The sequence below is a fragment of the Halichoeres trimaculatus genome, unplaced genomic scaffold (assembly GCF_033239565.1).
Source record: "Halichoeres trimaculatus isolate MK-OKI-2021-1 unplaced genomic scaffold, fHalTri1.1 fHalTri1_scaffold_11, whole genome shotgun sequence".
NCBI lineage: Eukaryota > Metazoa > Chordata > Actinopteri > Labriformes > Labridae > Halichoeres > Halichoeres trimaculatus.
The window spans coordinates 17,406,015-17,418,513 of record NW_027437189.1 but is presented as its reverse complement, the minus strand read 5'-3'; the positions used below and the strand labels follow the sequence as shown (position 1 = coordinate 17,418,513).

The 12,499-nt window shown below is 38.0% G+C and overlaps 1 protein-coding gene across 11 annotated transcripts in view; it reads right to left on the bottom strand.

Annotated features, from left to right (window-relative positions):
• The window catches only part of cacna1db (calcium channel, voltage-dependent, L type, alpha 1D subunit, b), a 54,200-nt gene that overhangs the window by 17,752 nt on the left and 23,949 nt on the right, over positions 1-12,499 (bottom strand). For 2 of the 11 annotated variants that reach the window (XM_074681822.1, XM_074681823.1), the window contains exons 10-28: positions 12,339-12,413; positions 10,565-10,652; positions 9,717-9,877; positions 9,383-9,608; positions 8,972-9,179; positions 8,767-8,887; positions 8,532-8,658; positions 7,204-7,264; positions 7,038-7,089; positions 6,001-6,097; positions 5,706-5,835; positions 4,737-4,796; positions 4,591-4,650; positions 2,743-2,849; positions 2,464-2,551; positions 2,193-2,300; positions 2,000-2,052; positions 1,739-1,885; positions 1,028-1,229 (exon numbers count right to left, since the gene is read on the bottom strand). In XM_074681822.1, coding sequence (XP_074537923.1) covers positions 1,028-1,229; positions 1,739-1,885; positions 2,000-2,052; positions 2,193-2,300; positions 2,464-2,551; positions 2,743-2,849; positions 4,591-4,650; positions 4,737-4,796; positions 5,706-5,835; positions 6,001-6,097; positions 7,038-7,089; positions 7,204-7,264; positions 8,532-8,658; positions 8,767-8,887; positions 8,972-9,179; positions 9,383-9,608; positions 9,717-9,877; positions 10,565-10,652; positions 12,339-12,413 — 2,171 coding nt within the window. The remainder of the gene's footprint in view (positions 1-1,027; positions 1,230-1,738; positions 1,886-1,999; positions 2,053-2,192; positions 2,301-2,463; positions 2,552-2,742; positions 2,850-4,590; positions 4,651-4,736; positions 4,797-5,705; positions 5,836-6,000; positions 6,098-7,037; positions 7,090-7,203; positions 7,265-8,531; positions 8,659-8,766; positions 8,888-8,971; positions 9,180-9,382; positions 9,609-9,716; positions 9,878-10,564; positions 10,653-12,338; positions 12,414-12,499) is intronic. The other 9 variants (XM_074681824.1, XM_074681827.1, XM_074681826.1 and 6 more) reach the window with 5 other exon arrangements.

Below are 12,499 nucleotides of genomic sequence, written 5' to 3'. Positions count from 1 at the left end.
CCCAAAAAGTGGGACGGCTCGTCTCGGTTTTTGGGGATCTGTCCCGGGATAAGTCAGTGGAAACGCCACAAAATGCGCGCCATACCGAGAAGAACCGAACCAGTCTGCTTGGTGGAAACGCGGCTATATAGTGGTAATGGTAATGGACTTGAGCTTATATAGCGCTTTTCTAGTCATGGACTACTCAAAGCTGCTGTACACCACAGGTCACACTTACCCATCCACACCCATTCGCGCTCACATTCACACACTGGAGCCAATCTTGATGGAGCCAATCTTTACTATGACAGCTATCAATCAGTACATCTAACACAGTCATGCCCTTTCATACCCATTCACACACCACTGACGCAGCAGTGGGAGCAACTTGGGGTTAAGTGTCTTGCCCAAGGACACATCGCCATGTGTCGCCCAGAGCTGGGCTTGAACCTGCAACCTTCCGCATCCTTGAACCAAGCGCATTCTCCGACTGCGCCACCGACGCCCCAATGTGCACAGTGTATAAATGAAAACGGTTGTCCAGCATAAAATGTTCATTTTTCCTACGTATGGAAACTTAAGCCCCTCTATGTATAATCATATAGTGACTGATTTTCTGACAAACTTTCAACCAAGCAAAGCTTGGGTTGAGTTCAGCTGATCTTCTCACTTTCTCACCTGGTCAGATGATTTGACACTAGTATTGGTGTGTGGAAATATTTTCATTAAAAAATAGTACCAAAGAAAGGGCTGTCTGACAGTAGGATGGAACAGTGAAAATATAAAACATGTAGCAAACAGTTAAACTGAGTTATTAAATGAAGGGTTTTTAAGAATGGCTGAATGTCTTGTACTCCCACTTCATCCAAAGCAACACATGAACTATCTTCCATGTCTAAGCTTTAGTCAGCTTTTCAAAACAGGGCCATGTACTTTAAGCATGACACTACTTCTATTAAGAGCACATGAAAGAACCATTAAAGTTTCTATACAAATTGGTTTCCTAGTCATTTGAAATGTTCAATGAAAGAATTAATGCACTTTCTACCTGGTTTTTGTCAAGCTCACAGTTTTTGTACTCTTTCTCCCCCTGTTCCTGAAAGGTGACAATAACAAAACCAACAAAGATGTTCATCATGAAGAAGGCAATGATGATGATGTAGATGATGAAGAAGATGGAGATCTCAATGCGGTAGTTGTAGATGGGACCCATGTTCTCTCTGTTAGAGTCAATAGCCTTGTACAGTAGACTGTGGGGAAACAAAAAAAGATCATTAATAAAAACTGAAGAGGATTTGATTCCAGTTTGTTCTTTCATCTGTTTTAAAAATAAAAAACTTTACAACTTCCACAACTCCATTGGATGTTAAGTTAGAGTTTATGATTCATGTAGTATATTACGGAGATAAAATCCCCCTTTGCATGATGACCACAAAAAAATAAGATGATAGGAAACTCCCAATGCACTGGGATGTGCTGATTTTGAGCTGCCTCAGTCACCGCTTCTCTTTCTGTTCTGTGCAGTTCCAGTTACCATGGCTTCAACAACAGTTTTACTAAATCTAATTGTATAGTAATACTAAAACAACAGTTACAGTTATAGTTCTAGTTTTAGTCATACTGATGTCTTATTTTAGGATAGTTTTGTTGCTTGTCTACAATGCAAGCCAAAATCGTTGTGAGAATGTTGGTAATTGTGGGTTTTAAAAAACTGATAAAGAGGAAGTTTTCTCTATGCATTATACTTAAATCTACTTACGTGGGCCATCCTTCAAAGGTTGAGACGGTAAAAAGAGCCATCATGGCCACAAGGACATTGTCAAAGTTAAAGTCACTGTTGTACCAGATCCTTTCCTTCACCATGGGTGCAGCTGTGTCTCCATTGTTGTAAAGAATGAAGGTCCCTCTATGATTAAAGAACAAACAGTCACCTTTAAAATGTTCATGCACATAAGGACACACTGATTTAATACAATGTACAGTATTGGACATCATGGGGACCCTTACAGAGGAAACTTACTTGCACTCATCTGGACTGGACTTTGCATCATCTGTGCAGCGATAGAATTTCCCCTGTAAAAATGTATAGGATCAAAGTAGACTTTGTTCATAACTTTCTTATTTATTGCTTAATGCTTGAAAGCCCATTGATTAGTTTTCATCTCCCAAGTCCTTTTATTTCTCCTTCCCATCATCAGGTTTCTTGACTTTACCTTGAAGAGCTGCACTCCAATACAGGCAAACATAAACTGTAGCAGTGTGGTGACAATCATGATGTTGCCAATGGTCCTGATGGCCACAAATACACACTGGACCACATGCTGCAAAGGACACACGGACAGACACACTCATTATACTATAGGTAGAAATACACAGTGCAGCACCATAAAAAAGTTCAAAACAGTTGCAGACACTCTGTAGGAAACAACATACACACTGACTGATTTACAAACACTATGATCTTTGTTGCTGTTGTGGCCTAACCTTTAATCCCTTTGCTCTGTTGATGGCTCTGAGTGGACGGAGGACTCTCAAAATACGAAGGATCTTTACCACTGAGATAGCAGATGACCTGACAAAATAGATAAATAAATAATTTTAAAAAACAGTTAATTTGGTAAAAATCAAGACCACCTTTCTTTTATTATTATTATTTTTATTATTATTATTATTATTATTATTATTATTATTATTATTATTATTATTATTATTATTATTATTATTCCAGATTTAGTCATTGAAAAACAATTAAAGGATACATACTGAATTCCAAAGGAGACCAAAGACACGCCAACAACCAGCAAGTCTAAAAGGTTGAAGCAGTTTCTGCAGAATGCCCCTTTATGTAGGAATGCTCCAAACGCTGTCATCTTGGGAAGGGAAAAGAAAACAAACGTGACTTCAGCGTTACTATACAACACATGCAACACCTGTCAGGCTGAAATGTCTTCTCTACACCACGACTTATATTGTAATAATTTGTTTCCCAAAACTTTTTGGCATTCTTAAAAAAAAAAAAAAGTGTGAACCAAGTTTTTCTTAATTTGAACAGACTTCAGTCATATCTTAAATTCACACTACTTGGATTTGACAAAGTAATAATGTGCCGTATTACAGTGCATTATTGTTATGTGCATGTATGTATGTATATATGTATGTATGTATTTTTAAATCTGAAAATGTATTTGTCATATGTCATAAATAAATATACTCATTTATTTATGAATAATAATTTATATTTATAAAGTAAAACATTGTTTGAAAACACTTAAGTACTCTGTGTTTTGACTTTTTATTATTAGTAGTTTGTTTTAGTTCATTCTTCTCTTTTGCATGTTAGCACATAAAAAAATTTGAATTCAATTTTTAGTAAAGCAAAAACCTGAAACAAACATACAAAAACACACACCAACACTGTGGTCAGAAAAACATTGTTTTAGACGACTGGTGTAGATACGCAAGAGTTAAAATAGCACTTAGGGCAAAGGTTAATACATGATGGTGAATTGACACATGTACGAATGGAGTGTTAGGACAAGAAAGGAGGGAACATAAGCTAACCAGTTAGATTAAGGCAGGATGTAGAGAGATATTTCTTTTATTGGTTTATTTTAAATGGAGGTGCATGAGTTACATGCCACTGTTTTGTACTGGTTACAATGTATGAGGGGCTGTTAGGGCCATTATTCAGAAATGCTCTCTCACAATCACATATGCATATGATTGACCATATGAGAGCATTTCAGTTGCACGTGTGGGAGGTTTTCGGTTGTGTATGTGAATAATTTAGCTTCATATTTAAATGTGACAGAATGTAATGGCCCCTCACATCATTGGATAAAGATCAGCTCGCCATTATCGAAACCTATACTCAGTAGTGCTGCGTCTTCCATGTAGTTTAGCTGGCTTTGAAAGCCATCAGGGCTTTTCCCTTCTAATAAAATACATCATAGACTTTTACTAAGATAATATTTTTTAAGGTGCAGGAGTGCATTTAGCCAAGGGTCAGATTCCAAAGTTTTAATTTTACAGTAAAAAGGCACAGTTGCATGTTCTGGTGTGCTTTTGTGTTTGTGTGTGCATCTTGTAGTTTCTTTGACATACTTTTTTTTTCCCCCGAAAATTTAACCACATCATACAACAGAAAAATCTGTTTTTAGAGAATACAACAGGTGTAAGGATAGCATTAAACAGACCGAAGTTTTTTTCTCCACAGTCCAGAATATTTCAAAATAACAGAGTTTCCCCCAAGGGAATAAATAAAGTGTATCTTAATGTTAATCTCAATCTTCTCAGTCAAATTCTAAGTTTTAAATGTTTGTTGCTTGAAATATCAGAAACGTGAACGTTTTGAAAAATGTGATTGTAAAGGGTTTTAATCACCATCAGAGTTATTACAATATAGGACTGAAAAACTGAAGTTGAAATCCGGAAAGGGACTTGTCCACACACTGATAAAGGATAAAAAGGGGAGGTAAGGTGTTGACAAACATGACATGAAATTTCCAACATGACTTGAATTACAGATGCCATGGTTAAAGAGGATGGACATGTGCAGCAAGCTTGGAAGCTGTGGGTTTTTATGAGGGCAGCACAACAGTATTTGTTTACCTTTACAACGATCTCAAATGTAAACATACTAGTGAAGACATAGTCTGCATAGCCTAGGATCTGAGGAGGCAATCACAGTGACATAAGCACGAAGAGTTACTAAAGCTCTACCCAGCACAGCACAAAACAGCACAAAGGTTATTTACCTTCAACAGGATCTCAACAGTAAAGATAGCCGTGAAAGCATAGTCAAAATAACCCAGTATCTGCAAGAAGCAATGCACAAGTTACTGTCATGAATCCAAGAATAACAACATAGTAAGAAGCAGTATTTTAAAGCAGTAAAACTCTGATTGTCATGAATTAATTGTCATGAAATTTATTCCAACTTCTTAACTTCTAAATAAATAAGTTTATTAAGGTATGAGTGGGACAATTAAAAAGGGAGGAAATTGAATTTTTTACTACAAAGAAGTTCAGACATTAATATTTGGTGGAAGAACCCTGATTTTTATTGATATTAGTTCCTCAGCTTGGCATGTTCTCCACCCATGTTTTACACAGATGTTGGCGGACAGATGACCCTCATTCAGCTGCCCCGTTTGGTTAAATGTGTGTGTATTCAAAACCAAAATTTCCGTATCCAAACAAATTTGAAAATTTTACATGGTGACTAAAAATATTTTTTTAAAGATGATTATTTGTGTGAACTCAGTATTTGACACAATACAACCTCATGTTGGGGCTTATTTTGCATGAATTACTGCATCAGTGCAGTGTGGCATTAGGGCAATCAGCCAGTGGTACTGCTGAGGTGTTATGGAAGCCCAGGCTGCTTTGATGGTGGCTTCCACTTCACCTATGTCACTGGGTATGGTGCCTCTCATCCTTGAGTTGACAGTTGTTGGCTCAGGTCTGGTGGGTTTGTTGGCCAACAAAACACAGCACTATCATTGCCGTTTCACCAACTTTTAGTACTTAAGGCAGTGTGGGCAGATCCCAAGTCCTGCTGGGAAATGTGATCAACATTTCAATCACATTTTCAGCAGAAGACTCCTTACACTGTCTTGATGTTGGGCCTCTTTTAATAATACATGATCAGCTGGTCTAGACCTGTCAATGGTTTTGGAAAATGTCTTGAGATAATGACTGTTGTGATTTGGTGCTTTACGTACAATATTGCGAGCAGAGAAGTTGCGTATTGGGTCTTCGGCAGCCAGAGAAACAGAGCTTAGCATGATGAAGATCAAAATCAGGTTGGTAAAGATATGATGGTTGATTAGCTTGTGGCAGAAAACACGGAACCTATGCAGCAGAAGGCAGAAAAGAAACAAAAAGGGAGAAGACAGGAAGCAGAAAAGGTATGAATGTGAGAATTAAGGCATGTTTGAGTTTAAAACTAAGAGGTAGATAGGTTCAGGTGTCTTGTTGTTTCACCAATATTCATGACCATTCATGTTGACGACTCACGGATTAGTGTTGCTGAAGATAAAAAAAGCGCTGCCAGCTGGGATGGGCTGAATCTTCTCTTTGATGGTGAGATCAGAAATCCTCCGAGGACGGGGTCCTGACAAAAGATCATAGAGATTGCTGTTGTTGTTGTAATTGTGCACAAAATACTTTTTTTTTTTTTTTCCTTCAAACACCTGTTTTAGAGTATTTTACATTACAATTTAAAACTGACAACTTCCGTGATTTTGCTGTATTAATGTAAAAAAAATGTTTTGTCTGACTTCATAATCAAGTTGATGCATACATTCAAACAAAGTTGTATTATTCCATGTTCTTCAGGTAAATGTGATGCTCATTTGACAAAGCTCATTGAATTGTGCAAAACAACTAATCGTGACACGATATTTCCTTGAGAGTTGTAATATTTTCAATATGTAAGGAAATATTAGTGCATCTGCATATTTACTGCTTTCGATTTCTCTTTGCTTTCGATTGCTCTCATTGAATATAAAAGTTTTCAAAAATCTGAAATTCAGTTCTGTTCAAATTGCAAGACTCAGCACAAAAAAGGAAATGTGAGGAGCACTCTACTACTCCTCATACGTTCATCCAATATCACAAAAGAACCTTCCACACTTACTGCCCAACAACTCATCTGTGAATGACCATCTACAGGCTTCAAGTGCAACATTTTTTTTGGTTATAAAGCCCACTCAACCACTGAGCCAAGGTGCCAATCTGTAGACAATTTGTTTAGAATTTGACACATCATTCCAAAAAAAGATTTACAACAGAAAATATTTTTTATTTCCATCCCAAATATACAAGATCTTAAATAAAAAAAGGCATGTTCCCTGTAACAGTTGTAAATTTCTCCCTGTATATCGTCTCCCATCTCTTGCATCATGTTGTGACAGTGTTACTATTTATTGATTTCCTTGGTAAAGCAATCTTAAGACCTCTTATTGATAAAAAACTTCATCAACTCACAACAAACAAGAGAAGTAATAGACAACATGATTTACACTGTCACTGAAAATGAGGGTTGTTTTTACCTGGAGAGTCGACCGCAGTATAGAAGTCCTCCAGCGTGATCTCTGCAGAGATCTGCACACAGTGAACAAAGTTGAGCATCATTAAATTCATAGAGAAACACTGCTTTGAGTTGTTGCTTTGATGTTAATTACCATTACATTTGATTAAAACTGTTCTTTTCCGTACCTTGGTGTCTTCTTTCATGCTTTCATTTATTTCAGCCATATTCTTGTCTGTGCTTTCATCCCTGTAAGAGACGCAGGACAGAAAAGACTAGAAGGCAATTTTCAACCCAAAAAAGGTGCTTGAGCCAAATGAGAAGAAAATGCTGCACTTTTTGTTTTATTTTCTTTGTGTTTGTAACCAATCCTGGATGGATTTATCATGTTCCTTTGAGTCAAGCATTAACGTCTTCATATCTTAATGTTACTGATCCATGTCTTGTGTTGTATTTTGTGTTTCCACTTGTCTAGTTTTCACGTCTTGTGTTGTTTTACATTTTCACTTCTGCAACACAGGAGGCAACAGAAGACATGGTTACAAAACAGTGGCGATTGCTCTAAGACTGCAAGGGAAGCTCAGCTTCCCCTAAAATGTCCCCAAAAAAGTGGTGATATGTACAGCTGTGTGTACATTTCATAACTGGCTCGACCTCCTTCTCATTCATCCCCGCAGCGTCTCAGCGCTTTAACACAGTCGGGCACTGAGTGTCTTCTGACTTCAGCAGGGAAGCGTAAAGTGGGTTGTTCCACTGTGGAAACTGGACGGTGATTGGATAAACGCTGGGCTTTGTCCCGCCCACCGGACGCTCAGCGTCTCTGGGGGTCTATGAGGCAGTGGCAGTGGCGGACTGGGACTGAAAAACAGCCCTGGACTTTAACTCAGCCCAGCCAATAACAATGGGACGACGCCCCACCCCACCCCTGGGCTGGCCTGGATGCTGGGCTTCTGTATGATGATTGAATGATCTGTCTGAGGCCGAATCCCTTTTTGATTGACAGTGAAATGAGCCAGTCAGCAATCTTGAAGTATAACCCTCCATCGGAGCATCTTCTTAGTTTTACGTTAAGTTGTTCTGGACTGATCCAGAGGCTTTATCGATCCCCAGCGAGTTTACTTTTCTTAAAAATGACGAGCATTGTGTTTACAGATTCTCTCTCCTTTCACCAATAAGCAGCTACAGCTACAGCTGCAGCTGCGGAGCTTCTCCCCCTGTCACTCACACTTACGGCCTGTCGTAGTCTCACATAGCAGCTCCAGCTGCTAACAAGCTGGGACGGAGGGTAGAATTTACGTTTAAGTAAATAAACAAATTTATGATGTGGGCCGCAAAAAATGAGTTTCCCCTCCTTGACTGACCAGCAGCCGCCACTGCTACAAAGAACAAAGACACAAAGAAATACAAGTCTATCCACCAAAGACAAATTACAAACACAAAGAAAACACAGAGCCGAGAGGGCAACACATAATGCGAAACAGTTTTAAAGATATTGAAAGGTGAAATATTAAGGTACCCTAAGCTGTACTTGGCACTGTCCTTTCTCTTCTTAGCCTCTTTTTTCTCCTTCTGTGCTGTGTTGAGGCTTTCTGCATCTGCCAGGTTGTCAACAGCGATGGCCAAGAAAACATTTAACAGAATGTCTGTTCACATGCCTTAAGGAGAAAAAACTGACCAAGAAGCATGAAACTGTTTGTTTTTAAGATAAAAGGAGTATGAGCATGTGTGTTTGTTCATGGCAAAGAGGATACAGTTCCCACAGACAAAGAGGATGATAAAGTAAATGCAGACCACCATTCCAGAGGAGGAGGGACCACCATATGCCATTATACCATCATACATCACAGTATTCCAGTCTTCTCCCGTTAAAATCTGACAAATACAATAACAAAAGCTATTTTAGTTACAAATATTTGCAAACTCATTTCAAACAAGAAAATAAAACCAGAAACTCACCTGAAAAACTGTGAGTAGGGCCTGAGGAAAGTTATCAAACGTGCTCCTTTTGGTCACAGTTTCATCAAAGTTGAACTTGCCTCCAAAAAGTTGCATGCCAAGCAGGGAGAAAATAATGATGAAGAGGAAGAGCAGCAGCAAGAGAGAGGCAATGGACTTCATGGAGTTGAGTAGAGAGGCCACCAGATTGCTTAGAGATGCCCAGTGACTTGAAAAGAAATGAATGGTAGACACAAGTTATGTCAAACAAACTGATTTAATGAAATAAATAAACACATTAAGCCCCCACTCCTAGTATAGCAGAATATATTAAATAAAAATATCCTACCCATGAATGCCAATGAAAAGATTAAAATTAACATGAAAGCCTGAAACAGCAATGCAATGTCAACTTGCTGTTTTAATGCTCACCGTGTAACCTTGAAGATCCTAAGGAGACGAACGCAGCGGAAAACTGAAATACCCAAAGGAGACATGATGGCCAGCTCCACCAGGATTGTCTCTATGATGCCTCCACACACCACGAAACAATCAAAGCGGTTAAACAAAGACACGAAATAGGCCTGCAGGCCTAAACTATACATCTTCACCAGCATTTCCAGGGTGAACATGGCCAAGAGAACTTTGTTGGCGACATCTGTAGAGAAAAGGCTTAAATTAGACACAAATGTACCAACATTTTATAGTTTTAAAAAGAATGGCATGAAATTTAAGTTACTAGAAAAAATGAAACAAAATGAGATACCCTGAACTTCAGTCAGCCAGTCTGGCTGGTTGTAGTGCTCAGAAGCGATGGTGAGGGTGTTAAGGAAGACCAGGATTATGACCAGCCAATAAAATGTTACAGATTTTACGGCTGCACGACACTTTCTGCGGCAGAAACGATTCCAGCGTCGCCCCTGACGACTGAAACAGAAGAACATTTTTATTTTTAAAAACTTGGTCAAAAAAGGTTTCAAACTAAAACCTGATACTAAATTTCCAATGGTAACTTATACATCTTAATACTTCTCAAATGCCAATCTAATTTTAAGAGGGACTGTTCAATAAAGTTAATGCACAGAATGGAAAAGCCTGCCAGCTCTGCTACCCTGACTGCCTGCTTGTGTTTTGAACCTTGAGTTGTCATTAAACAGACTTTGAACTTTTTGCCTGTCTAATCAGTCCTGCCTTTTGGGTCCTTTGTTTGGTACAGCATCATGCTATATAAACACGTACTGGTCATTAAGTAAATGTACTCTTTCACACTTTTTGTGTGACAGTGTTATCCTGTAACAGAATAAAAGACTTAATAGAAATACCAAAATAAGCCATCTACAGCTGTCTACTTCCTCTAAGACGTGAATTCTGACAAAAATGGGGTAGCAGTGCAGAATTTATTGGGATTTTAATAATACAATTCCAGGATAGGACGTCTGAGGTTTGACCAAGTCTTTTTTGACTGTCGAGAAGATTAAGAGAAAGAGCAATACCTAGTGTCTATGCTTAGTCTGTTTGATTTGCTAAGCAGTCATTTCTCTATTCACTGTACTCTCAGAAATGTTAGTTTAATGTCTTTTCATTTGTTCAGAGGAAAAATGAAATCGCACTCACCACAGTGGTCCACAGCAGGGAGATTTATCCTCCAGTCCATTGTTATTTTCAGTGTTCACTGACTCACTCTCACTTGTAGGCATACTTGCTGTGGTTTAACACACAAAAATAAACATCATGATGATAAAGTAGATGCCAAAATACAAAGAAAAAAAATGTTAAGATGCCAATTAACTTTTCTGAAAACACAAAAAAATCTGAAAGAATTGTAAAACAAAACTGGGCCAAAAAGGTGTATGTATGTTATAAGGTAATGGCATTCAAAAAGAATATAACTTGATAAAAAATTTGTACACTTAAGGTGCCAATGGAGGTAGGCTAGCGGCAGTAATAATAATAATAATAATAAAAATAATAAAATAATAATAATTATAATAATAATAATAATAATAATAATAAAAATAATAATAATAGTAATAATAATAATAATAATAATAATAATAATAATAATAATAATAATAATAATAATAATAATAATAATAATAATAATGAGATAGTGAACTGCTAAAGAAACACATTGCATATTTCAACAAAAACACTCAACGCCCTTAGAGGTGCTAACTAGGAAAGTCTAATATAAAAAAGGAGGAAAATGAAAGACACATCAAATTCATTAACAAACCACAACAATGAACCATGCCCTTTACTGTGTAAAAACACAGATTGAAAACATATGCCACTGTGGAAATATATGCTGTGTGTTGGGCTAAAGTAGCAACTTAACTATGAATTGATATTAGCTGTATTGAGGGTCCTGCACAGTAACTTAGCTGTTCCTTGGACTGAAGACCTTGGAAAAAAGATCTTAGATATATCTCTTAAATCTTGAATGTCTCTCAAATCCTATTACTGCGATGATCACTGTTGCTTTAACTTTCCAAATTTGTTTCTGTTTCTGTTTGTTTTGATCAAACTTCTCATGTTCCTTCTCCCAAAAGTTCCTTTTTTTTGTTTTGTTATTGATTTTGTAACGTGAAATCATTACTAGGCAGCTGTCGCTTCCCCATATTGATAGCCTGTGATTTGCATGGTGTTTACTGGTGTGATGCTTTACCCCTGGGTCAGGATGTGATACATGACTTGAATTTGATGTTTGTTGAAGGTGACAAAAAAACACAAAAACACACACAAATGCACACTCAGACAAAGAGAAACCCCCGCAATGATTAATTTACACACATCTGCCCACAGAAAATTCGGGTTTCCACCTGTGGACATTACATGCCGCCCCTGGGCTAAGGTATGAACTGGTTATTGAACTTCCTAAAGTGCATGATGAAGAAAGAAAGCTCTTTCTTGTGGGTGCTCAGTGACGGGCCCATCTGTATTAGCTAATCTCGTCCATACACATATATACACCGCTGACCAAGAGCGGGGGTTTAGTGTCCTATCCAAGGACACTCTCATATTTGACTGCAGGAGCTGGAATCAAACCCGAACCTTCCAGTTGTGAGAAATCCGACTCTACCACCGAGCCAATGCTTTAATTTTTGCCTTCTAATTGATACTGCCCCCTGTGGCTAATGCCTGCATCCATATTATTTATAGTCAATTAACCATTGGTCCCAACTGCCAAGTAAGCAAAGCGTTCAGAAAACAATGAGATGCACTGAGACGATGGATGATATGAATGATCACTAATGAGGATTGTGGGAGTCACACACAGACGACTCACAGGATATGAAAACATAAATGAGTGGGCAAAGCACATGCAAGCATAAATACATGCACAAGAAAAAAAACTTCCAAGAAGCTCCCAGACAAGGAAATTTACCCTGTGTCTCTGAAGACTGAGTGAACCAGGCAATCTTTCCTGTCTTCTTGCCAGTGAGGTCAGCCAGCTTGACCCCTTGGTGTTACCAACATGAAGTTCACATAGCCAGGCAGCAGAGGAAGTATTAAGTCACAGCAGAACATGAGAGTTTAGGTATGTGC